Raw genomic sequence first — 27,821 nt, 5'->3', positions numbered from 1 at the left:
TATGAATTGTTTTTTTTACCTTACCCCTGGCTCACTGCTGCTCGACTCCTCGTCCGGTCGTCCCGACCCCGACCCCGACCCCGACCGCCGTCGCCCTCTCCGAGAGGCGAGACCCCCGCGGCTGCAGGTCCCCGTGGCCGCCGCCGCCCGCCGGTCCCCGCGGTCCCCGCATCCCCCACCGTGGCGCCGGCCGCCGGTCCCCGTTGCCCCTGCGTCCCCCTGCCCCACGAGATCTGTCTCGGTTTCATCCCCGCGAGATCGTGCGCTCACCCTGCCCCAATCCCCATCGCGCCCCGATCCACCCGCTAAAGAGCGGACTCCGAAATCCGCCGGCGATGGTCGTGTGCAAATGCCGAAAGGTAACTTATTCACTCTCTGCCGATCTGACGATCCCGGCCCCGTACCCCACGGTTTCTCGCGTTGTGTTTGTATTGGTCAGCCGGCAGCACACGGGCCGATTTGGGATCTGGGGTGTAAGGTGAGTGGGTCGGCGGCGGCATGATCCCGATTCGACCAAGCGGCGCGAAAAGATTTTGGGGCCTGTATGCTTTCACAGCGGGCGTTGAGGTTTGCTGGCTCGACGCTTGGGCAATTTCATCGAATACCTCCCTTGTGTTCTTGTAGCAGAATTGATGGTTGTGTTTTGCGATTTGGAGTGCGTTGGTTGACGCCGTCAGTGGCTTCAGCTGCAGTTTTGAGCTGATGGGTTTGCGTGCTTGTTTCAGGCGACGAGGGTTTACTGCTTCGTCCATCAGGTCCCCGTCTGTGGCGTGTGCATATGCTTTCCGGAGCATCAGCTATGCGTGGTGAGTGGCCTTCTCAACTTTTCGATCTTTGCCTCTGCCGTGAACAAAGGGCATCTAGAGTGAAAACTGGTTCACTCAGAATAGCAATTGAGCTACTGTTGTGGTGTCTAGAATTAGCACTTCTTTATATGCTGCTACCTGGATCTAGTCCTCTTCAACTTTGTCCATCTCATCCACGATACTTTACATTGTTTTGATTTTCCACATGTGACAATGAGCTTGTTGGTCTATTGTCCATAGGAAATGAATATGTTTTACTTATGTTACGAAACATAAAAGGAACGTGGTATAGCTGTTACATCTTTACAGTCTGAGGGGAATGGAATAATCTGGGTTCCATGGCAAGAAGCTAGTCGCAAAAGGTTTTTGTTTTGCTGGTGCCTCTGCTGGAATATCAGCTTTTCCTTTGGATGCATATAATGCCTTAAGCACCTTTTAAGGACTATGCTTATGTCTCAGGGTTTGGTTTTGAGAATCTGCTCCCTATAATTCTTGCATTGTCTTTTGTATTTAGCTTGTCCTATTAGCCTTTGCCTGATTCTATCCATTGGGTAGAATGCTGATATCTCCAGGACACAGATTGATGGTCTAAACTATAATAGGTTTTTGGAAATTGAAATATAAACTCATATTTTGAGTGGCAAACATTTCAGTTTTTATATGTCAGGTAAGAAGATCGGCATGCTGCTTGCATTTTACCTTGGGTTCTTAGTGTATTACATTTCAACTTAGATGGGTGCATCACATCATTATATATGCTCTCCATTTGTTTTGTGCTACCAGAAAGTTCAGAATTTAATGTACAGAACTAGTAACATCTATCTGCAAATTAGTGTCTTTGCAAGTCTGTTAGGAAAGGAACTTTTTCCTAGAAACTAACATCTGTCATATTCGTAGGTGAAAAACTATGCTGAATGGGTTGTTAATTCTGAGTATGACTGGCCACAACACTGTTCATCTTGCAATTCAGTTCTCGAAGGTGGAACTGAAGAAACAACACGACTGGGTTGCTTGCGTATGTGATTGTCAATAGAATGTTTGAAGTCACTCATTTTATAATGCCATCTTTATTTAGCATAACTTGTAATTGTTTTTTTGGGTATCCTATAGATGTGGTGCACACGAAATGCTTGATATCACATATCCAAAATTTTCCTTCCCAAACAGCACCAGCTGGATACGTCTGCCCTTCCTGTTCTGCACCTGTAAGTTGAACCCAGTCTCCCTCTGCATGCAAACACATTCTTTCATTTTTTTAACTATAATTATTTCCAAACAGATATGGCCACCTTCAAGCATTAAAGATACAGGTTCGCGCCTTCACACTAAACTGAAAGAAGCGATAGTCCAGGTTAGATCCTTAAAATCTGTTCCTGATTGTGCAGTCAAAACCACTAATTTCTCCTTGTAGTCACAATATTTATGTCACTTCATGTCTAAGTGTTAAAATATCTGCAAGTTAATACTCTCCGTTCCAAATTGTAAGTATCTGCAAGTTAATACTCTCCGTTCCAAATTGTAAGTTGTTTTGACTTTTCTAGGTACATAGCTTTTGTTATGCACCTAGATATATGCTATGACTAGGTACATAGTAAAAAACTACTTCCTCCATTCCAAATTATAAGATGTTTTGGCTTTTCTGGATACACTAGTTTTTGTTATGGACTTAGATATATGCTATGACTACGTACATAGTAAAAAGTTTCTTCCTCCATTCCAAATTGTAAGATGTTTTGGCTTTTCTAGATACATTGCTTTTCCTGTGTATCTAGACATAGTGTATATCTTAGTGCATAGCAAAAGGTATGTATCCAGAAAAGCCAAAACATTTTATAATTTGGAATGGAGGGAGTAGGGATTCATTTCATACATTTATTTTTTCATTCCAAGTGCTAGTGCTGCTCAATTTCCATTTTTTTATGAACAAGGAAATTTGCATAGTGGAAAATAGAATGCAGAAGTCAGATTAATCCAAAGGATTTACCAGATGATATTGACTTTTAGTATTATAATTCGCTGATGGCTTGATTCTTCTATCTACTTATAAACAAATTTTCTATGCTTATGCAAGTACATTCGACTTTAATGTATGTTTACTGCAAGATTTTTTTTCCGGTTCTGATACCAGACTGAATGCTTGCACTTCTCTGGCATGTTGCAGACTGGATTGGAGACAAATGTATTTGGAAATCATTATGTGACAATAGCTAAAGCTGATACTCGGACACCTGCTTTTGCATCAGATCCTCTCAAAAATTTATCCAGTACTGATGATAGAGAAACTTATAGTGCAAATTCAGCTAAAGATGCAGCTTTGCCATCAACATTACATTCTGGAATATACTCTTCTGCTGTAGGATCTGGGACAACTATTCATGTTGAACCAGAAATTGTTGAAATAGAGGGTCCTAGTCCTGTGTTGACCCAAATTTCAGAACAGGAGTCCAATTTCATCAGAAGTCCAAGCCCACATGGGGTAAGACCTGAGAAATCCCTGTATTTTTCTTCTTTGTTAGTATATGTTTGTCTTCTTTTGAGATTTGCTTATTCAGAGCACAGCGATCCTATTTCTTCTTTGTGTAGCCTGGTGCCATGACAAGAAAAGGTGCTACTACTGTCGATAGACAAAATTCTGAGATTTCTTATTATGCTGATGATGAAGATGGAAATCGCAAAAAGTACACTAAAAGAGGTAAGCATGCAATTGGCAGGATGATTTTTTAACAATTATCTGAACTCCGTATTGTGTTATATTCGTTTTATGCTACAATTTGGTCACAGATGACTTAAACTAAAGGGAATTTGGTGTTTCTGCCCTACTCTAGGGTCCAATGGTGATTTTACCTTGCTTTTTTAACTTTGTGATTTTTCCATCGTGATTTTGAATTGAAGTGTCAGTTGGGGGGATTAAATGGCGAAAAAATAGAAAAAGAAAAGATGTCCACGCAAAAGGACAACCGTTTGGCTGTTCGACTTCGACATTCCCTGATGCAACCGAATTCTCTACCCTAACTGCAGCGACGGTGGCGGAGCGTGGCCAGTGGGGCGTGCTGGCCGCCGTGGCTAGGCGGGCAACCCCCTCCCCAGGGGGCTGGCGTGCAATTGGAGCCCAGCGGCCCTGCGCCTGTACTGCCGGGCAGCTTCGGAGGCGTGCTGTGGGCTGCTTAGGGGCGGGCTAGGGCGGTGGGCGGCCACCAAGCGTGAGCAGGCGGGCGGGCGGCCATTGAGCTCAAGCGGGTGGGCTGGAGACCGGGCGTTCCTTGGCGGCCTTGCGGACGATTTGGTGGAGGGTGACTTGGCAGTGGTTTGCGGCCATGAAGTCCGGTCGTCGTGGGGCGCGGCGGGCTCGAAGCACGGAGAAGGTGGATGGAGTCTAGTGACGGCCGCTCATCGCGGTGTCTTCTACTAGTCCGGCTTCAACATCGCGCTGGCCAAGGTGCGGGATTTAGTGGTGGCTTGTGGGCTACACGCAGATGAGCCGGTGCTGCCTCCCCAACCCAGGCAGCCACTGCCTGCCGCCAAGACGAGTGGCCTGGGAGGCCGTGACCACTCTGCTGTGCTCCCGCGCTGCTCATATCGCTTGCAACAACAATGGCAAACGGGAGGTTGTGAACTGCTAGCAGGTAGCCATGTAGCAGTCAAGCTCAAGCCATCTCTAGTCTCTCTTCCATACTGAAAGATTGAAGGCCGAGCATGGCAGCGTGCGAATTCTCGAGGCGAGGTCGTCCGCCTGGTGCATCTTTGTTTCGATTTAATATTTTGATGCATAAAGGATTGAATTTGTTTAACTTGTGAAAAACTACATGACTATTGACAGTTCGTGACTATTTTTGCTAGCAGGGTAATATCCCGTTAACAAGCGATTATTAGACAAGCGGTTCCAAACAGGGCCATAGTCTAAACCGGGTAAACTTCTCTTTTCGTCCATAAGTTAACACCGTTAAGAGGACTTCTCATGGAATAGGGGCAAGCTTATCCTTCAGTTTGAAAATGTAGGAGTAAAATCACAGTTTAAAAAAAAGGGCATGGACGCCAAAGCCCTTGAACCAAACTATTACTTGGACTATTACTGTTCCTCAAGTTGGTTACCATGCACTATCATATTAGCTATCACCAAGGTTTTAAGTATGATGATACTTTCAGACCCTGTTTGGTATGTCAGTGTTTACCCAGATTCTGCTGGAATTAAGAAATGTTTCTGGTCAAATTTCTGAGTTCCAAAAATGCCTTTTTATTTTATTTTTATTTTTTGCTTATCCTTCTGCTTTTGTTCCTTTTCACTAGTTTTCTTGGTAAGCAAAGCTAGCATCTCTTCCTTCACATCGGTTGGAACCTTGCCACACTTACTAACATTGTTGCCACCGAGACAAGCAAGATGGTATTTCACTCTTGTAATTCCAGCTTTTATCGTCTTACAGTAGTTGCACGCCAGTGAATGCTTCTTCTCGTCTGGGCAATAACAATGATTCCATGCAGGGTCATCTGAGTTGATAACAAGTTTGGTTGAAGCTGATTGTGTTACAGATTCAGATGCAACACTTGATGGGGACCTAAGCAACAAAAATTAATATGAGATAAAAATGTCAGCTTACTGCACCAACCTAGAACAAATATGATACTCTACTTTCTTCATGGGATAAATGCCAATTTATTTACAGTAAAGAGTAAATCAATCAACAGCTGCAGTAGCAAGCTTCATGCATCAGTACAAAAAACCGTAAGCAAATCAGTTATTCAGTTCAGCACTACCATTCACATCCAGGCACCCAGCAGCCCAATACGTAAAGAACAGAGGAAATATGAGAAGAATGGGAGGAGTCTTGCCTTCTGGCTGGTTCATGGCCGTTGCAGCAACAGCAGCAGCCGATGCCGCCGCTTGCCGCTTGCTGCACTCCCGCGGCCTGCCGCTTACCGCCACCCCACTCACCGCCGCCCACAGCCCGCTGCTTGCCGCTGCCCCTCGCAGCAATGGTCCTGAACTCTGGGTGCCGCCTGCACTCCCGCTGCTCCTCATCGGTCCCAGTAGCAGAGCAGCAGCCGCCGCCGCCAGCACTCGTGAGCTCGGAGAGGAGCAAGACTACGAGAGAATGGCTAGGGTTACTGCATCGGCGTGTATTGACTCAGCATGGGCCTGCGCGTGTTTTGGGCCAGAGGGAATGAAAGCCCACGCAGAATATTGCCCAATAGCGGCGCTAAACGGACATATGTTTAGCACGCAATAGCGTGCTATTAGCCACTAATAGCGGAAAATTTCATGTAGCGCGAAATGTGTCAAAGCGTAGCGTCAGAGCCCCTGAAACGCTATACCCCGCTATAGCTGAGGCTAAATCCCGCTATTTCAAACATTGGCTGGAACCCAACTGTTTCCCGTGAACTTTTGTTGCAGACGATCTTTTTATTTTTCGCCTTGTTATGTTTACTGCAGGTTTTGACATGTGATTACCTGAGTTAGATATCACCTAATGAAATGTGATTTATTGACCAGCACATTTTTGTTTGCCTACTGGTGCTGGTCCTAAAATATGCAATAATAATTAGCTTCAGAGAACTCTTTCCTTCTGTTCGAAATTCTTGAGTTAATCTTAGGGTTGTTGAGGAGTCAACCAAGTTGTTCCACAGCCAATCTAAAACTTGCATAGACATAACCACTGACATTTGCAACACCATTGCTGTGACTCTGAGTAGAGTTGCCAAAAACACCTCCAGTGATTGGGTCTATTTAGATAAAGTAGTCTGGAAGATATTTATGATTGATTATGTAAAACATGTTTCTATGGTTGAAATCTACTGAATTTGAAATTTCTGGTTCAGTTGACACTGGCGATCATAAGCAAATATAAAAATCTAAACTTGCTTGAAACTCTGCACCTTACATATATATACTCAGCTTAAGCTTGAATTTAGCTCAGGCTCATCTTTGTGCTATTTGATGCTGACATTTCCTTTATAGGTACATTTCGTCACAAATTTCTAAGGATGCTGCTGCCTTTCTGGTCTAGTGCACTGCCAACGCTACCAGTCACAGCACCATCAAAAAAAGATAGTGATGCTCCAGAGGGGAGTCGACCACGTCATCAGAAATCATCAAGAATGGACCCCACTAAGATCTTACTTGCAATGGCTATCCTGTAAGCCTTCCACCATTATTTTATTATTCTGGTTATATGCCTTCCCACCTTCCTCCCACCCTTAATGATGCTTTTCCTGATTAGCAGTAAAGTAGGACAAGCTTGCCTTTTTTTCCCCTGAGTGCATGCTGTAAAGAATGTGCCCTTTTCCTGGTTAGCGGTGATGTAGGATGAGAATTCTGAGTTACCTTTAAAATAGTACATTCTTATTTTCTCATGAACATGCATAAGAACTATGTTGTATTAAGTAGATGAAAAACAGTTTTTCATTACACAGTTCACTTGCATAATCATAAGAGATGGAGAACAGTAACTGATCTGAAATGATGTATTGGAGCAGGCATTAGAAAAGTATGTATCTTGTACTCTGAACCAATAACATGTATTGTAAAAGCTGCATTCCCTTTTTTTTCTTCTCGAACACGCAGGGCTGCAAGAGAGCTGCGTATCATTATATTAAGAAAAAAAATGGGATAAGAACCCATACAAGACACACTCACACCACTATGTCCAAAATAAACAGACTAGCCGTTTGATGGTAGCTTACCATGAGTACCTCATGGTATAAACAGACTAGCCGTTGACATACTATTGACGTAAAAATGTGGCGATGCAATCAACACAAAGCAAGCCGGACGATATGAACGGAAGAGATTGGAGATCTGCTTGGCTTCAACACAGGACCGGTCGATTCGGAAAACCCAATGGCGTGCCAGTCAATTTGACCTGCAATTGACAAGGAGAGAAGGTCTTATCAGTATTTTAAGGCGGAACATGTCGGTGTTGCTCCAGACAGTTCGAAATATGCGGCTAAACAGCCGATTTGATGGGGCTATCGACTAAATAGTCAATATCCAACATATCAGTAAAGCGAGGATTACTGAAATGAAGATTATCGGCTAATATCAATGATGATAGTACGAATTTAAAATAACCAATACCCATGGCTCATAGCGATTTTATTATGATTAATCTAGACAAAACAGGTACAATACACCCAAATATAAGTAATATAAAGAAACTTCATCAGCTAGATGGATATAACCAGTATAAAGCATTGAGCCGATAAGTTTAACGAAAAAGAATATAACATGCGAACAAATCTACTGTTTAATATAAATGAATCTACAAACGCTCTGAATCTAATATGTTACCATCAACAGTGAGGTTCGATCGGATCGATACAGCTATGATAGTAGTAATAAATTAAAGCCAAAGAATCTATAAAAACCATTTATATATTGACAGGTTCATGAAAAACATGCTATATGTGTGAAGCACAGGCGAATCGGTTAAAATAGCCGATGCATGTATAGCAAACAATCAGAGTACGTATCCTGATCATGAACAAAGCCACTAATCGATAATCTTTAATTCAAAGTCTTACCAGTGAGGTTTGACCGGGTCGATGCAGCTATAGTTGTGTCATTAGATTAGATCTTATTAACTAGTGAACTTACTTAAGATTGGAACATGTCTTTGAATGCATTGTTTGATTGGCATAGAGATAAAACAACCGATCTAGTAGAATTAAGCCATCAACTATAAGATTCAAGGTGTGACCAAACTAGAAGACGATCAATTAAGATGATGTGATGCCAATTCTATTTCTATCCCAATCAGGTGATTTGTTATAATTAATAAAACATTAATTATAACAAGATGGATAACTGGTGAATCAACTAAAAACAGCAAGGAAAAGCTTACTGATCTTAGTAGATTCGATAACTAGTGATATTGTGTTAAACAACAAGTTATTTAACATAAGATCGACAACTTTGATTTATATTATGGCTCATAAGAGATCAACTAGCTGATGCAGCCTTACAAGCAATAATATGAATCGATAACTAACTTATATTATAACTCATAAAGGGTCAATCAACTAATGCAGCTTTACAAGCATAATACAAGTCGTGACGGTAGTCACAGACAAGCCGGAGGTCGATCAGTAGATGCAGCCCTGCTTGTTGAAGAACTTGCCGAGTTTCTACAGTACTCCTACTCCTAAGGGTTGGCGTGAAGCCGAAAAAAGTGATTGTATTGATTGGTTTTTTTTATAATAACCGCAGTTTAATATTTATACCCGGAACCTAACATGAATTCTACTCAAATACGACTCATTATAATTCTTGGAACAATGGAAAACATTCCTAACTTAAAAATAACTTGGACCCTAATCTTTTCTTTTTTAGAGTCCGACATATTTTCTCCTGACGCCGTCCGTACGTAGTCCATTGACGTTGTCTGCTAACATCATCTATAAAATAGCTGATTCCGACACTGCATTAAAACCAGCCGATATCGATTCATATCTGATCGATTCCCTGATGATACAATCTTCGAAGCTTTGACGACGACAACAACAACAACAACAAAGCCTTTAAGTCCCAAACAAGTTGGGGTAGGCTAGAGTTGAAACCCAACAGAAGCAATCAAGGTTCAGGCACGTGAATAACTATCTTCCAAGCACTCCTATCTAAGGCTAAGTCTTTGGGTATATTCTATCCTTTCAAGTCTCCTTTTATTGCCTCTACCCAAGTCAACTTCGGTCTTCCTCTGCCTCTCTTCACGTTACTATCCTGACTTATAATTCCACTACGCACCGGTGCATCTGGAGGTCTTCGTTGCACATGTCCAAACCATCTCAATCGGTGTTGGACAAGCTTTTCTTCAATTAGCGCTACCCCTAATCTCTCACGTATATCATCGTTCCGAACTCGATCCCTTCTTGTATGACCGCAAATCCAACGCAACATACGCATTTCCGCGACACTTAGCTGTTGAATATGTCGTCTTTTCGTAGGCCAACATTCTGCACCATACAACATAGCAGGTCTAATCGCCGTCCTATAAAACTTGCCTTTTAGCTTCTGTGGTACCCTTTTGTCACATAGGACACCAGACGCTTACCGCCACTTCATCCACCCTGCTTTAATTCTATGGCTAACATCTTCATCAATATCCCCGTCCCTCTGTAGCATTGATCCTAAATATCGAAAGGTATCCTTCCTAGGCACTACTTGACCTTCCAAACTAACATCTTCCTTCTCCCGAGTAGTAGTGCCGAAGTCACATCTCATATACTCAGTTTTAGTTCTACTAAGTCTAAAACCTTTGGACTCTAAAGTCTCCCGCCATAACTCCAGTTTCTGATTCACTCCTGTCCGGCTTTCATCAACTAGCACTACATCGTCCGCGAAAAGCATACACCAAGGAATGTCCCCTTGTATGTCCCTTGTGACCTCATCCATCACTAAAGCAAACAAATAAGGGCTCAAAGCTGACCCTTGATGTAGTCCTATCCTAATCGGGAAGTCATCCGTGTCTCCATCACTTGTTCGAACTCTAGTCACAACATTGTTGTACATGTCCTTAATGAGCCCGACGTACTTCGTTGGGACTTTATGTTTGTTCAAAGCCCACCACATAACATTCCTTGGTATTTTATCATAAGCCTTCTCCAAGTCAATAAAAACCATGTGTAGGTCCTTCTTCTCCCTATACTGCTCCATAACTTGTCTTATTAAGAAAATGGCTTCCATGGTTGACCTTCCGGGCATGAAACCAAATTGGTTCATAGAGACCCGCGTTATTGCTCTCAAGCGATGCTCGATAACTCTCTCCCATAGCTTCATAGTATGGCTTATCAACTTAATTCCCCGATAATTTGTACAACTTTGAATATCCCCTTTATTCTTGTAGATCGGTACCAATATACTTCTCCTCCACTCATCAGGTATCTTGTTCGATCGAAAAATATGGTTGAACAGCTTGGTTAACCATACTACAGCTATGTCCCCGAGGCATCTCCACACCTCGATTGGGATACCATCCGGTCCCATCGCCTTACCTCCTTTCATCCTTTTCAACGCCTCTCTGACCTCAGATTCTTGGATTCTCCGCACAAAGCGCCTATTGGTGTCATCAAAAGAGTCATCCAACTGAAAGGTCGTGTCCATATTCTCACCATTGAACAATTTGTCAAAATACTCTTGCCATCGATGTCGGATCTCATCCTCCTTTACCAAGAGATGCTCCCTTTCATCCTTAATGCACTTAACTTGGTTGAAGTCCCGTGTCTTTCTCTCACGAACCCTAGCCATCCTATAAATGTCCTTCTCTCCTTTCTTCGTACTTAAATGTTGGTAAAGATCCTCGTACGCTCTACCCTTTGCCACACTTACAGCTCGCTTTGCAGTCTTCTTTGCCACCTTATACTTCTCTATGTTGTCCACACTCCTGTCATGGTACAAGCGTCTATAGCATTCTTTCTTCTCCTTAATAGCCCTTTGGACTTCCTCGTTCCACCACCAAGTATCTTTAGCCTCGTGTTCCCTTCCTTTGGTTACTCCACACACCTCTGAGGCTACCTTCCGAATGTTGGTTGCCATCTTGTCCCACATATTGTTTATGTCGTCTTCTTCCTTCCAAGAGCCCTCTTTGATAGCCCTTTCCCTAAATACCTCTGACGTCTCCCCTTTCAGTTTCCACCACTTTGTTCTTTCAATCTTAGCTTGTTTATCCCTACGGACACGCACCTGAAAACGAAAATCTACCACCAAAAGCTTATGTTGAGAAACAACACACTCCTCTGGTATCACCTTGCAATCCAAGCATGCTCGTTTGTCCTTTCTTCTTGCGAGGACAAAGTCAATCTGGCTACAGTGTTGTCCGCTACTGAAGGTCACTAGATGAGATTCTCTCTTTCTAAAGAAAGTGTTGGCTATCATCAGGTCAAAAGCTACCGCGAAGTCCAGAACTTCCTCTCCCTCCTGATTCCTACTATTACCATACCCAAAACCTCCATGAACTGCCTCGAAACCTGCGCTTGTAGTACCTACATGCCCATTAAGATCTCCTCCTATAAAAAGCTTCTCACTACTAGGTATAGCTCTAACCAGGCCATCTAAGTCTTCCCAGAACTGTCTCTTAGCACTCTCGTCGAGGCCTACTTGGGGGGCATACGCACTAATTACGTTCAAGACCATATCACCCACGACAAGCTTGACTAAGATAATCCTATCTCCTTGCCTTCTCACTCCCACCACACCATTCTTGAGGCTCTTATCAATCAAAACTCCTACTCCATTTCTATTCGCGACTGTCCCTGTGTACCAAAGCTTGAAACCTGTATTGTCCACCTCCTTCGCCTTCTGACCCTTCCTTTTAGTCTCTTGAACGCATAATATATTTACACGCCTCCTAGTCGCGGTATCAACTAATTCTCTTAACTTACCTGTAAGTGACCCTACATTCCAACTACCTAAACGGATCCTAGTTGGTTCGACTAGCTTCCTTACCCTTCGCACCCGTCGACTCTGATGCAAAGACCCTTGCTCATTTTTCACTACACCCGGGCGCCGATGTAGCGCGCCACTAAGGAAGTGACGACCCGATCTTTGGTTACTTGACACCATGCCCAGATCACGACACGGCGCGTCACGGGGGTGACGACCCGGCCCTTGCCCATTTAACACCATACCCGGGTTCCGATATGGCGCGTCGCTAAGAGGGTTACGCCCCAACGATTTTCTTTCGGGTTTCATCTCCATTTAAGTGGCTAAGTTTTTACATTGGTTCGCCACGCCTAACACAATCCTCCTCCTTTACCAGGGCTTGGGACCTGCTATGCTGGGACACCAAAGGCGCCCCACCATAGGCGGAGTTAATCTTAGAAGCTTTGAGTTCCCGCTTTTTTCTTTCCAAATTTTGGTATAAACACATGTCTTCCAATTTTGGGATAAAAATAATTTTATTCCAAAATTTCTATTTACCTGCTCACCGTGTCGTAACCGTTTATTCTGAAATATACGCGCGACTCCTGATTTCTCAGTCCGAATTTTATATAATACCCCAACAATATTATTTCTAACTCACTCGGTCTACTCGCTTTTCCCTTCTTTCTCGAGTGAGCCTCAACAACCAAAACCGCCATCGCCAAGGCCTTAACCCAAGTAAATCCTCTGCTTTATCAAACTGTTATTCAAGTAACCTTCCTCAGATTTAGATCCATTTTGGCTGCGATGACGACCAGTGACCACGTCCCTGAGGTATGCTTTCAAGTTTTCGTCTTTCAAGTATTAGCCGTTACCTTGTATTTCCTTTCGTCTTAAATTTATTTGATCCCGCAGGGTCTGTTTTTTAACTCAAGGTGATACCTTCTGGTACCGGCTATTAAAGCCGACGACTAACAAATCGGCTATCAAGCATCAACCTAGATGCTAGGATGATACTTCTTTAGATATTTTCTATTGATCGCTCTATCAAATTCTTCTTTCTCTTCTAGCGTTTTCAAAATGTAAGCATTGCCAGACGTTCAAAGACTAATCCGATAATGACCTTCCCAATTAGGTGATCATTTGCCAAACTTGCTGTCCTTAGATCCAATCGGTAATTTTTTTTCAGACCAATTCTCCTTCACTAAACTGCTTGTTCTTGACCTTTTTGTTATAATGCCTTGCAACCCTTAACTTAATGGATTCAATATTCTCAAGAGCACGCAGCCGATGACAACTTAAGTCCTTTAAATCATCCATCATTAGATTCTTGTAGACTTCGGATGTCAAATCATTCTGTAATGTAACATGTCTTGATCCTGTCTGGATTTCCCAAGGAAGAAGTGCATTATGCCCATATACTAACTCATAAGGTGATGATTTAATCGATCCATGGCAAGCCATCCTGTATGCCCATAATGCCTGATTGAGTGTTAAGTACCACTTGGATGCTCCTCAATTTTCTTCTTAATCAATTTAATCATAATTTAATTGGACACCTTTGTCTAGCCATTAGTCTGAGCATAGTAAGAAGAATTTAATAACTTAATTCCCATACTGGTAGCAAAATCTCTGAACTCTTCTGATGTGAACATTGTCCCCTAATCAGTAGTAATAGTTTGAGGAATTTCAAAACGATACACAATATGGTTCTTGATAAAATCAATCATATTCTTTCATGTTACCTTTTTCAAAGGAATTGCCTCAAACCACTTGGTAAAGTAATCTGTTGCTACCAATATAAACTTATGTCCTTTACTTGAAGGTGTAAAAATCTAGCCAATTAAATTAATTCCCCAACCTCGAAATGACCACGGTTTAATTATTGGATTCTTAGCTGATGCACGTGATTTCTGAATATTATCAAAATGTTGATAATCCTGACATCCTTTATAATATTCAAAATAATCTTCTAGTATTGTTGGCCAGAAATATTCAGACCTTAGTTTCCTGGTAACCTTCTGTGATGAATTCTTAAGATAATTGGTTATTTTGACTTTCCAATCATTATTCAATGTTTCACCGCTTAAGATCTCTTGGAACACTCGATAACCTGACGTACTTTGAGATAACCGATTATCCTCTTGATTCCGTGCTCTTGGAATATGCTGAAGAGAAATATGGGGAAACTCCTTGAGTAACCTCTGGCATTCATCATAGTATCCCTTCAGAATATTATCTTTACATTCATATAAGCCGATCAACTGATTAATAACTAACTGTGAATCTCCAAATACTTCAATTGACTCGGCCTTTACTTCATGAAGAAGTTGAAGTCTCTTAAGAATAACTTCATATTCTGCTTGATTGGTGGTAGTCATTGGTTTAATTGGAAAAGCAAACTTAAAACTTGCCTCCGAGGTGAAACAATAACAATACCAATGCCACTACCTTGCTTGCACAATGATCCATCAAAGAAAAATGTCCAAGGTGTCAGTTCTACACAGCCAATACTTGGTTTATGATGTTGAGTAATAAAATCGGCTATTACTTGCCCCTTGACTGATTTAGCTGATTCGTACCTTAAGTCAAATTCTGATAATGCAAAAATCTACTCTCATTCTTCCATTTAATATTGGCATTGATAACATGTGTTTGACCATATCAGCCTTAGACACAATTGTACACTCAGCCGATAACAAGTAATGTCGTAACTTAGTGCAAGAGAAATATAAACATAAGCATGATTTTTTCAATAGGAGAGTATCTTATTTCTGGATCTAAAAGCTTTCTACTTAAATAGAAAACAACTCGTTCTTTTCCTTCAAACTCTTGCATTAAGACCGATTCAATTGTTTTACTATCGGCCGACACATACAACTTAAAAGGCTTACTTTGCTGGGGAGGGACGGACACAAGTGGACATTTTATATATTCTTTTATCTTAAACGTCTTTTGTTGTACCTCACTCCATCTAAATTCTGGATTATTTTTCAACTTCAACAAAGGAAAAAATGACAAAACCCTTTTTGACAAATTTGAAATAAACCTTCTGATAAAATTAATCTTACTAAGCAAAGATTGTAACTCTGTTTTAGTAGTTGGGGGTACTGTCTCATCAATTGCTTTTATACTTTTTTTACCAATTTCAATTCTTCTTTCGAGGACCATAAAATCTAAAAATTGTCTATCTGATACTACAAAGGCACACTTATTAAGATTTATCTTTAAATCATGTTTTCTTGTTCACTCCAAAGTCTCCCGCAAATCAGTTAGATGTCCTTTGTACCCTTTGGATTTTATCACTTCATCATCAATGTAGATTTCAACAATCCTCCCGATCAACTTATGAAAAATATAATTTATTACCCTCTGATAAGTTACACCAGCATTCTTCAAACCGAAGGTCATCACAACCCATTCAAATAAGCCGATTGCTCCAGGGCACCTAAAAGCTGTTTTTGCTATGTCTTCCTCAGCCATAAAAATTTGATTATATCCTGCATTGCCGTCCATAAAACTAATAACCTTGTGCCCGGCTGCTGTATCTACCAACATATCGGCTATTGGCATCCATAGGTGTAGCCTTTTTCAGATCTTTGAAATTGATGCAAACTCTTAATTTTCCATTTTTCTTATACACAAGAACAACATTTGATATTCACTCTGCATAACGGCATGGTCGGATAAATTTTTTTGATATCATCAAGAACATTTGGGTTAAATCTTCTCGGAGCTTGTTTAAATGACTGATATCCAGGTTTGATTGGCAACCGATGTTTAACAATTGATCGATCTAGATCAGACATCTCATAATATTCCTAAGCAAAACAATTCTTAAATTCCTTTAATAAATCTATCAACTCTCGCTTATACTCAGGATCCAACTTAGTACTTACATACGTCGGTCTAGGCTTATCTCCAGGACCAATATCTATCTCCTCTAATTCATCGGCCGACATAAAGTCATGTTCTAATTTACTATCTGTACCATCTATTGGATTATCCATTAAAATAAACTCTCAGAGCCGACTGCTTGGATCGGCTATTGGCTTTCATCATTGATTTTAATGAAGCCTCCTTCTCATCACTTTCTAGAAAAACAATTACCTGGGGCCCAACATTTACCCTCGCAAAGTGGGCAACAGCCTGGGTCTGGGAGGCCTCTTCTTGCAAGACGGTCAGTTGCCCAGCATCTATCACGAACAACTAACCACATGAAAAATCGACATTTACCTGGGGCTCAAGATTTCCAAATCCGCTTGTACGGATTGAAAACCACCATTCCCCGCAATAGATTTTCATAAGCAAATTTTGCTGAATAGTGCCCATCACTTGAGAATCTCCACACATGGGAGTCTTCTACTTCTGGCTGCAACACAACCTCAGAGATGAGGTCCCAAAGTGCTAGATAATCTGAAAAGAAAGCAGCTGGCATGGCACCCTGTATGTCTCGAACCCATGAATGATCTGTAAGAGCCTCTAGAACAGTTCTCATCTTTCTTTTTCTGCTGGGAACCAAAGCCAAGACATGAGGAGCCAGATCAGCAATACTTTGGCTATGAATCCATCTGTCTGTCCAGAATTGTGGACCGGGATGTGAAACATATGCCAAGGACGGTTAGTGTCTGTTTTTTTTTCAACCATAGCCATCTCATGTGAATAGCCCAACTAAGATTTTGGAGATTAGAAATTCCCAGACCACCAAGCTATTTGGGGAGGCACACTTTAGGCCACGACACCATACAATGACCACCTTTGGCCTCTTTTCTTCCTCCATAAAAAACCCATTCTTATTTTATCAATAGACTTGATGATCCAGGGAGGAAGATCGATGGCCATAGCTAAGTAGATCAACATAGAAGTGAGAACATGCTGCACTAAAATTCGTCGTCCTTCCTTGCTCAACAGATCAGCCTTCCAACTGGGCAGACGTGCGATTCGATCAATATAGGGCTGCAGCTGGGCTTTTGATAAACTCTTCAGTGACAGCAGGGCACCAAGGTATTTACAAGGAAATTGTAGCACCTGGTTTTAAGACAAAATCAGATACACACCATATGTGAGCCCAGGAAAGTCAAATCACACATATGGCAACAAATAGGGGTAATATCAAAAGACAATGCTTAATATATAACATACTTAGTGCAAGAAATACAACATTGGACAACAAACAGCAGGAAGACAACTCCGTCCTTCAAGCAAAGGCTCCAACACCACAAGGACAACTGACTGGTTGATCACAAGTCTAACTCCTCCAGACTCCAATCTGGTACCCATCCGGGATTTTTCCAAAGTATAGAAACGTAAGGCAAGCGTAAGTATATATCGTACTCACCAATATAACATGGGTTCGTAAGGCTTAAAAGGTTGACACTGGTTTACTGCGATTAGCTTTTAATGAGTCACAATTTTAGCATTTGTAGCAACAAGTTTAGCAATTGCCCCAATTAATCACATGAAACTGATAACATGAATAATGAATAGCATTTAAAAGCATCGGTGATCATTTGTCATTATTCCATAAGGAGTCCAAGGCCGCTCGTGACCGTGAGTAGTTTTACACTCTGTCGAGGCTGTACACTTTCACCATGAGCCGTGATTTACCCTTTCGCCCGAGGTGATCAGACTCTTGACCCACTACCAAGGAAGGCCGGCAGAGTTCACTATGAAGCCTTTCAAAGGTTCGTCTAACAAGTTAGAGCTGCTAGGATTTCAATTGGTAAGCAGGTGTAGAGCCTCGCTTTCAAATGGCACATTCCACGCAGGATATACACACAAGGACAGAGGCCGCACTGTACACATCGTGTCAAGCCCCTTTTGCGCCATAAAGGGAACCACTAACAAACTAAAAAATGTCCACACACTTGACTAAAGCCAGAGCCATATAGTACATATGGTTGTACTGTAAGTCCAAGATGATCACTTACAGATAAGTCCTTATGGAGGACAATGGCATCTTGTATAAAGCCAAATGCTCACGCTTTAATTCACATTGCTAAAAAACATCTTTTATTTTCCGTTGCATATCCAATTAATCAAGTTACAGTTAATGATCATAATTAATTGAACACTAACATCATACTACTAAATGCATAAACTCATAGGTGACAAGGTACAAGTACAAAGCTAGGAAATCCTTAGTGGTAACCAAGGTAGACACATGCATATGATTAAATTGTTATTAAGATGAATAGAACAACAAGGATGATCCCATGCTATACTTGTCTTAAACTCAGATCCTCAGCTGATCCTAGCCTTCAAAGAACTTCTTGATCACGAAGTTCTTCTAACTGGACATGATCATAGAACACCATACTAGCATTCGAATTGACATGCATATAACATGCAAATATGACTAAATTAGAATAGTACACCAATCAACAAAAGTGTTTGAAAACTAATCTACGCATTGCTACGAGCACACAAACACGAAAAACACTCTAATCGGAGCTATGGTGAAAAAGAAACAACTACCGAAAGATTTACTTTATAAGGGAAAAAGAAAACTACGAGCTTCATTTATTTTAATTATATAAAAGTATGCATAAGATATTTCAGAGAAATATCTAGATTGAATTAAGTCAAATTATATTTGATTTGGAAAACCAAGATAGATCTAATCTTATTTTACATAGAAAAGTTCGAAGTGGAAAATCTAAGTTACTTTTAATTGGAACACCAATTGTATAAAGATCGATCAATTTATCATATTATTTGAAAGTACAAAACAGGCTAAACATTGTTACTTACGTTGTTATGAATCTAACGCAACTTGAACAAATCAAAGCAGAGTTAAAACAAAGAAATGATGCTTAAAACATGATCAGTGGCAATTTTGTAAATAACTAGATTTGACTTTTCGGAATAAAATAAATCGAAAACAGATTTTAAATCGGTCCAGGGATGGCGGGGTCGATATCAAGAAAAGGGAGGGGCTTTTCCGAGAAAATGCCAGGGCTGCCGGGTTGACTTGGTGAGGGTCCATGTGGGTGCTAGGTGGCGGGCTCGGATTGGCTGGTCTATGATAGACCCGCTGATGTGGGATGTGGGCTGGGCTGGTGCACCAAGTCCACAGCACAGCATGGACCAAAGGGGTACGGGGCAGTTTAAGTTGTCGGAGTAGGGCCTCTCTGCGGCGGCGCCATGGCCGGCAAAGGGCTCGGCCTCGCCGGAGTTTTGCCAGAGTAGCGATTCCGGTGGCTTCTGGCTACAAGGATGGCACGGTGACGTAGAGCAGAGGACGACGAACTCGTTCATGGTGTTGGTGATGTCCGCGAACAGCCGGAGGCGGCACAAGGCTGAGCTAGGCGGCTCGGGAAAGACAACGAGCTACGGCGAGCATGTACGCAACGCAAAGAGCGAGAGGGAGAGAAGGGTTACCTGAGGCTTCCTTACCTCCGTCCGAAGCTCAAGAAGAGGTCTAGGCGATGGCAAAGCCTTAGTGGCGAGCTTGGGTAAGGCGACGGCTTGCACTAGGGTTGGATCGGGGAGCGGCGGCACCTGGTCTACCTTTATAGGGGCCAGGGCGTGGCGCGCACGCCAAGATCCTAGAAGCTCCGGGCGCGGCGATGGTGATTTCCTTCCCCCGCCGAGTCTGGCTCCTATACGGAAGGTGGAAGACGACGCTGACAGGTGGGTCCATCGCGTCAGCAAGATAGGGTGCAGGGTCGGCTTGTGAGTCGGAGGGAGAGGGGGAAGGGGGGGGGGGCGCACCGTGCGGCTTGGGCTAGGCGGGACTGAGAGCAGAGGGTGGGAGGCAGGGCTGGTTTGGGCGCTGGTCCTAGGGACAGCAGGCCGCAGGGAGAGTGGGAGGAAAAGGCCTTCGGGCCAAAAGAGAGAAGTGGAGAGTTTCTATTTTCTTATTTCTTTTCTTTTATTTCAAAGCCATTTTTAAATAAAGTTTTGAATCCATTTTGAGCTTGAGTCAAAACAACTCATCACAATAAAACATATGCACCAGCATGTATGCACAAAAATGTTGCTACACCCTATGATGAATTTTAATTTAATGAAAAATTTTATTTTCCTATGTTTTCATGAGCACCAAAATACAAAATTAAATCATTTTAGCTCTATTTCAAAAAAAGCAAATTTTAGGGTGTTGCAGAAATTCCTTCGGCTCACAGGGTAGAAGGTTTTGAATAGCTGTTATGTCATCCTCCGAACACTGGATAGGAAATACATTGCTTTTTTGTACATTCGTTTTCAGACCAGAGGCTTCACCAAAAGGCTGAGCAAGTCAAGAGAAATCTCAATATCACTAGCGAGAGGTCGGAGGAAAAGGACCACATCATCAGCATAGATGGAGATTCGGTGATGCAAAGCTCTAGAGGATAAAGGCTGGAACAGTCCTTCTGAAGCCAAAGTTTTTTCTCGAAAAACGCAGGAGAGCTGTGCATCATTATATTAAGAAGTAAAAATGGGAAAGAAGCCCATACAACACACCCCAGGCCAGCCAAAAAGGCAAGCCCTCGCACTCACACCAACTCACTCCAACTCACGCCAAACTCCACCAAACACTCTGATCCTTAGGATACAAGCGCGCCCATGTCTGAATCAAAGGGCGACCAACACCAGCATTAGGAACCTAACTTTCTGAATGGGGGGCAGTCAAGATGGAAATTCTTTGAGCCCTAGCCATCGACCAAAGTTTTCGCTCTTCTCCAGCAATGATCAGGGCTCTTGCAATATCAGGGGCTGCTCCATTGAAAACACACCTGTTGCAATGAGTCCATACAGTCCATGCCCCAAGAACTATGAGAGAATTGATTCCTTGCAAAATTACAACACTAGTAGCACTGCTCACTCTATCCCACCAATAAAAAAATGAGAGATCAGTGGGCTGAGGGGAGAGGGATTGCAGGCCAGCTTGTGACAAGAAACCGGAACCAGAATTCTCTTGTGAAGACAAAGAGAATGAGGAGATGATCAATGGTTTATGCTGCTTGGTCACACAAAGGACAGCGCTTAGGGTGAGGGAGACCCCGGCGAGCTAAGCGATCCGCTGTCCAACATCTATTATGAGCAACCAACCACAGAAAGAAAGGACATTTGGGCGGTGCCAAGTCTTCCAAATCTTTTCCCATGGCCCGAAAAGAGTAGATCCCAAAAATAGGCCCTCATAAGCTGATTTAGCGGAATATTGACCATTTGAAGCAAGTCGCCATACGTGTCTATCTTCAATTTCAGGCTGCAGCTCAAAATCAGATAAGAGATCCCATTGGAGGAGAAAGTCAACAGTGAGAGCCCCCTGTATGTCTGAGATCCAAGTACAGTTGGTGAGGGCTTCTTGTACAGTTCTCTTCTTGCGTCTCCTCCAATGTTTTCAGATCGTATTATCGAGGCTAGTCGTATGACCACCGATAAGTCGATAAGGGATGATTAGTCGTCGATAAGGGACGATTAGTCGGTCCTAATCGGTCTAATCGGCTAGTCGGACATTTAGTCGTCCTTGTGCCTAGATGGCCTGATCGACCATGTATATACTATATATATTATGATGTAAATATATGTAAACATGGCAGAGGAGGCAGAGTGGTGGCTCATCTTGATGCTGCGGACGCCGGCGAGAGGCGCGGACGGAGCTGCAGACTAGAAGGTCGAAGGAGGAGGAGGTGGCGAGCTGGTTCAGGCCGTGGAGTGCCCTCTGCTCTACCGCCCACTGTGCCTCGCGCTCGCCCTTGCCGCAGTCCTTGTTCGTGAACGCCGTCCGCGCGAGACAGGGGAGGAGACAAGCGAGGTGGCGCTCGGGGTCGTGCTCCAGGAGCTTGCTCTCGTAGATCGTCCGTACCCTGGCGCTTGACCGACGGAGCTGCGCCGCTGCGGACGGAGCTGCGCCGGCGGACGGAGCTGCGCCGCTGCGGACAGAGCTGCAGGCCGCGGACGAGCTGCGCCGGCGGACGGAGCTGCGCTGCTGCGGACGGAGCTGCAGGCCGCGGACGGAGCAGCGCCGGCGAGGGAGCTGCAGGCCGCGGACGGAGCTGCGCCGCTGCGGACGGAGCTGCGAGAGAGAGAGCAGAGCCAGAGTGAGAGAGAAATGTGCCGTGTGCGGCGGCTGCAGCCAGCTCCTTCACTCGTTAGTCGTCAGTCAGACACTCACTCTTATCTTACCCTAATGGGCCAGCTATTAGGTGGGCCGAATTCTTGAGCTGAATATACTGGCCCAACTAGTCGTCATGTGTGTCTGATCGGACGACTAATCGTGATTAGTCGCAACTTATCGGACGATAAGGTTTCTAATCGGTCCAAACTAATCGAGGACCCTTATCGAGCACCTTTTTACGATAAGGACGACTAATCACGATTAATCGTGATTAGTCGTCCGATCTGTAATCATTGGTCTCCTCACGGCAATGACAGCGAAGAAACGAGGCGCCACATCTGCAATGCATTGCACATGGAGCCATCGATCTGTCCAAAAAAGGGTTGCTGCTCCGTCCCCAACCTCTGAATAAATAGCCGCTGCAAAGAAGACCCTTACTTGTTCAGGTATGTGGATTGGGAGGTCTGCCCATGGGCGATCAAGTTCTGTCTTTTGTAGCCAAAGCCATCGCATTCGCAGGGCCCAGCCGGGGGACTTGAGATCTGCAATTCCTAATCTGCCCAACTCAATAGGCCGACACACTTTGACCCAAGCAATCAGACAGTGCCCTCCTTGTGCATCCCTGCGGCCTTTCCAAAGAAATCCACGCCGAATTTTATCCACTGCTTTGATGGCCCATGGAGGAAAATCAATAGCCATGAAGATATAGATAAGCATGCCAGTGAGCACAAACTGTACCTGAACCTTTCTCCCAATTTTGGTCATCAAATTCGCTTTCCAGCCCGGAAGCTGATCAGCAATGCGGTCAATAATGGGCTGCACTTGCTCCTTGGTAAGTTTCTTCGAAGAGAGGGGCAAACCTAGATGTTTGCATGGAAAACTTGCAAGTTCACATGGCAGCAGGTTCTGTACAGTTGCAAGATCAGTTTCACCACATCTAATGTGTAGAACACTGCTTTTCTGTAAGTTTGTCTTGAGCCCTGTTGCCTCTCCAAACAGGTTAAGAATGCCCATCGTTAAATTGATATCCTCAGCCTCTGGTCTAAGAAATAACACCACATCATCGGCATAAATAGAAATGTGGTGCTGCAAAGCCCGCCTGACAGCGGCATCAGCAAGCCCTCAGTTTCAGCCTTTGAAATCATATGCCCTAGCACATTCATGACCAAAATGAACAACATAGGGGAGAGAGGGTCACCCTGCCGTAGTCCACACCGATGGATGATATGATCACCAGGGGTTCCATTCAACAACACTTGGGAGAGCTGCTGTAGTATCTCAAGAAGAAAAGGCCAAGCCACAGAATCAAATGCCTTTGAAATATCCAACTTGAGAAGAATTCGAGCCTGTTTCTGTTGATTAAGAAATCTCACTGTCTGCTGTACCAGCATGAAATTATCCTGTATAAAGCGTTCTTTAATGAAGGCGCTCTGAATGGGAGACACCATTTGTTGCAGCCGTGAAGCAAGTCGATTAGATAGCATCTTTATGATTAATTTGGCAAAGCTCGCACCAAGCTATAGGTCTGAAATCTTTGGGCTGTTCAGCCCCTTCCTTCTTGGGGAGCAGTGTGATGTATGCAGAATTGAGAACACCAAAGTTTGCAAGCTTCCTACTCCAAACTGCAGGGATGGCTGCCATGATATCTTCTTTTATGATGGCCCAACAAACTTTATAAAAACGGCCTGCGTACCTATCCGGCCCAGGAGCCTTATCTGAAGGCAATTGCTTAATTGTCCTCCACACCTCTTCAGTGAAGGGAAGTTCAAGATCGGACAGATCATGTGCATTAATTCCCAATTCCACCAAATTGATAGTGTGCTCCCTTGCAGAGCAACTTCTCAACACAGATTCATAGTATATTCATCAGCCTTTTTGTCATGGGTTGTACAGATTTGATCTCCTGACAGCAATTTCCCAATGGAGTTCTTCCTCTTTCGGTGTTTGGCGTGAAGGTGGAATAGATGTGTATTAGCGTCACCTTCCTTGAGCCAGCTGATCCCTGTGCGCTTGAGTGATGCAAGGGCTAAACTGTGTTTCTTCAGATTGTTTTTAAACCATAATTCTTCCTGAGGAAGTTGGCGGCTGTCTTAAGCAATTTCTACGCCTAGCTCAAACGGTTAGGTGACCCTAGCGGCACTCCTCAGGTCCTGAGTTTGACTCCCCGTAAGAGCGAATTTCAGGCTGAGGTTAAAAAAATCTCCTCGCCCGTCCCCATGTGCCAAAGTGCAGTTATGGCCCGGCCCGGTTCTCACAGGGCAACGGATACCGCTGTGTCAGGATGGGGGCGGGGGTTCGGGGGTTTTCTCGATCTGTGTGAGAAGATCTTCTTAAAGGGAAAACCCGGGGGCCGTCATAACCCCCCGCTGGTCGAGTTTTTTTTTAATTGATGGAGAATTTCTCTTGCCAAAGCAAGCTGAGTTGTAATCCAGCCAACCCCTTTTTCATTAATTAATCTCCTGAAGCGCCCCATCATTGCCCTATTCAAAATAGAATTGTTCTTACCCTCATCAGCCAAAGTGACCAGATGACTCAACACGTCCATCACTAAAATAAAAAACATAGGTAACAACGGGTCACCCTGCATCGCTGTTTGGAGGACTTGTGTTGAAGAGGAAGCAAGCAGACCACTGAGGATGTCACAACAACAACAACAACAACAAAGCCTTTAAGTCCCAAACAAGTTGGGGTAGGTTAGAGTTGAAACCCAGCATAAGCAATCAAGGTTCAGGCACGTGAATAGCTGTCTTCCAAGCACTCCTATCTAAGGTTAAGTCTTTGGGTATATTCCATCCTTTCAAGTGTCCTTTTATTGCCTCTACCCAAGTCAACTTCGGTCTTCCTCTGCCTCTCTTCACGTTATTATCCTGGCTTAGGATTCTACTACGCACCGGTGCCTCTGGAGGTCTCCGTTGGACATGTCCAAACCATCTCAATCGGTGTTGGACAAGCTTTTCTTCAATTGGTGCTACCCCTAGTCTATCACGTATATCATTGTTCCGAACTCGATCCCTTCTTGTATGACCGCAAATCCAACGCAACATACGCATTTCTGCGACACTTATCTGTTGAACATGTCGTCTTTTCGTAGGCCAACATTCTGCACCATACAACATAGCAGGTCTAATCGCCGTCCTATAAAACTTGCCTTTTAGCTTCTGTGGTACCCTTTTGTCACATAGGACACCAGATGCTTGGTGCATCACTTCATCCACACTGCTTTTTTTTCTATGGCTAACATCTTCATCAATATCCCCGTCTCTTTGTAGCATTGATCCTAAATATCGAGAGGTATCCTTCGAGAGGTATCCTTAATAGCCCTTTGGACTTCCTCGTTCCACCACCAAGTATCTTTAGCCTCGCCTCCACTTCCTTTGGTTACTCCACACACCTCTGAGGCCACCTTCCGAATGTTAGTTGCCATCTTCTTCCCACATGTTGTTTATGTCCTCTTCTTCCTTCCAAGAGCCCTCTTTGATAACCCTTTCCCTGAATACCTCTGACGTCTCCCCTTTCAGTTTCCACCACTTTGTTCTTTCAATCTTAGCTTGTTTATCCCTACGGGCACGCACCTGAAAACGAAAGTCTGCCACCAAAAGCTTATGTTGAGAAACAACACACTCCCAAATCCTAGTTTTTGTAGCACCTCCAACAGAAAACTCCAAGAAATTGAATCAAAGGCTTTAGAGATGTCTAGCTTGAGGAGCATACGTGGCTGTCTTCGCTGGTGTAGAAATTTTGCAGTTTGCTGTACCGACATGAAGTTGTCTTGAATGAACCTTCCTTTGATAAAAGCACTTTGATTATGTGACACCAGCCCATGTAACTGGCCTGCCAGTCTGTTTGCAAGAATTTTTGTGACGAGCTTAGCAAAACTGTGTACCAAACTGATTGGCCTAAAATCTTTGACATGTGTTGCATCATCTCTTTTTAGCAGAAGTGTGATATAGGCTGAATTGAGGAGCTCGAAATTTCTAAATCGGCCCTAGACAGCTGAGATCGCAGCCATGATGTCATTTTTAATAATTGGCCAGCACACTTGATAAAAGCGACCTGTAAAACCGGCGGGGCCTGGGGCTTTCTCAGAAGGCAAATCAGAGATGGTTCTCCAAACCTCTTCTTTAGAAATAGGGATTTCCAAACAGGAAAGATTATGTGAGGCAATGTTCAGCTCGTCCAGATTAATTGTGTGCTCTCAATGCAAACTGGTGCCAAGTAATCCATTGTAAAAATTATAGATAACCCTCTCCTTGTCTTCATGTGTTGTGAGCACTTGATCTCCATCTAAAATTTTCCGAATGAAATTCTTCCTCCTATGCCGGGCATGGAGATGGAAGAGCTCTGTGTTAGCATCTCCTTCTCTGAGATGGAAGCTGCATTCCCAAGGACTTCAAGCTGTCAAAAAGGCAAAATTGACAACTTTTCATTATGTCTATTATAGCCTATTTGGTTCTCACCTTACTAAACCATACTAATAATTCTGAAGGGGCATTCAAATTTGATTTGACATTGAATCAGTAGACTATTGACAGTAGTGATATTGGTATCACTTGGTGATGAATTATGGTCAAAGCCATCTAACATTACCAATGATTTCAATATCTTCAATTTTTTGTACTTTTTAATATAACATGGGTATCTAATTTATTTAACAAATACTTGTCATTTCAAGATATTTAGCTTCATTGATTCTGCTATTAATAGCCGGTTACTTGTTATATTTATGAAGCTATTATGCTCTGCTACTGGATGACATTTACCTTTTCTATTTTCTTGAATAAACAGTATCTTTCTCTTGCACCAACATGCAAAGTAGCTAGTTTGCTAACAGCTATGTCAATTTGTTACCCTGCTGATATTGTCTCATTGTGTATGGTTCAGAAAGAGTGCTTTCTGGGCATATGCCTTATGACCTGTTTGCATTAGGAGGCTGTAGACCCAACTCGTTGTTTTTTCTAATTAGTTCATATAAACCAAAGTCTAAAAGTTAGGTATTACTATAGGGCTGAATACACAATTTATTCCAAACCCTTCAATCATAAATTCTAAGCAATGGATGATGTGATCTATGGAGGAAAGCAATTCTTGCATATAATAAAGTAACTCTGGGTGTTTTACCCAACCATTGAAACCGTCATTGATTGGACAAATGGACACGCCTATAAAGATTGGTATTTGTTTATAATATACTCAGGTTTCTCTAATCTTTATCTGGTTTTCAAGAGAACTTGGCTAATGTACCAAAAACAAAATGTTGTTGCAGGGCATGTATACTAACGATGGGAATACTCTATTACCGGTTGTCGCAGCGAGGTCTTTCTGAAAACTTCCTTGAGGATGCTCAGTAATCTTGCCTTCCTGTATTGCGTTGTTGCTGATTCAAAGGGTTTTACCCTCCCTGTAATTCTTTTTTTCGTTTACCCGTTCTGGGCCTTTTTGGTGGTTAGTTATATAAGCGTTATATAGTAGACTCTTTCTATATTCTGATTCTTGCTCATGTTTATGTGACTACTATAATGGTATACAATATTGTATTATCCACATGAGAAATCATAGAAAGTTTAGCCCCTTGACTGTTTAAACCGGGTTAGCTCATCTAATGTAGTAATTTCTATTTTCTGTT

General features: G+C 43.0%; 1 protein-coding gene across 2 annotated transcripts; it reads left to right on the top strand.

Moving 5' to 3' along the window:
* Positions 1-54: 54 nt before the first annotated feature.
* LOC136526669 (uncharacterized) lies at positions 55-27,821 on the top strand. Of its 2 annotated transcripts, XM_066519265.1 has the most exons (9): positions 60-359; positions 726-806; positions 1,704-1,821; positions 1,917-2,011; positions 2,086-2,157; positions 2,968-3,282; positions 3,390-3,498; positions 6,757-6,934; positions 27,462-27,821. In XM_066519265.1, the coding sequence occupies exons 1-9, from the start codon at positions 336-338 to the stop codon at positions 27,544-27,546; spliced, it is 1,077 nt and encodes a 358-aa protein (XP_066375362.1). In that variant the 5' UTR covers positions 60-335; the 3' UTR covers positions 27,547-27,821. The 2 variants fall into 2 exon arrangements, with proteins under 2 accessions (XP_066375366.1, XP_066375362.1); XM_066519269.1 differs by lacking the exons at positions 6,757-6,934; positions 27,462-27,821 and adding an exon at positions 3,825-4,449 and having other exon boundaries at positions 55-359.

Source organism: Miscanthus floridulus, chromosome 2, assembly GCF_019320115.1.
Source record: "Miscanthus floridulus cultivar M001 chromosome 2, ASM1932011v1, whole genome shotgun sequence".
Lineage (NCBI taxonomy): Eukaryota > Viridiplantae > Streptophyta > Magnoliopsida > Poales > Poaceae > Miscanthus > Miscanthus floridulus.
Note: the sequence above shows the minus strand (reverse complement) of the source record. Positions and strands in the feature narration are given on the sequence as shown.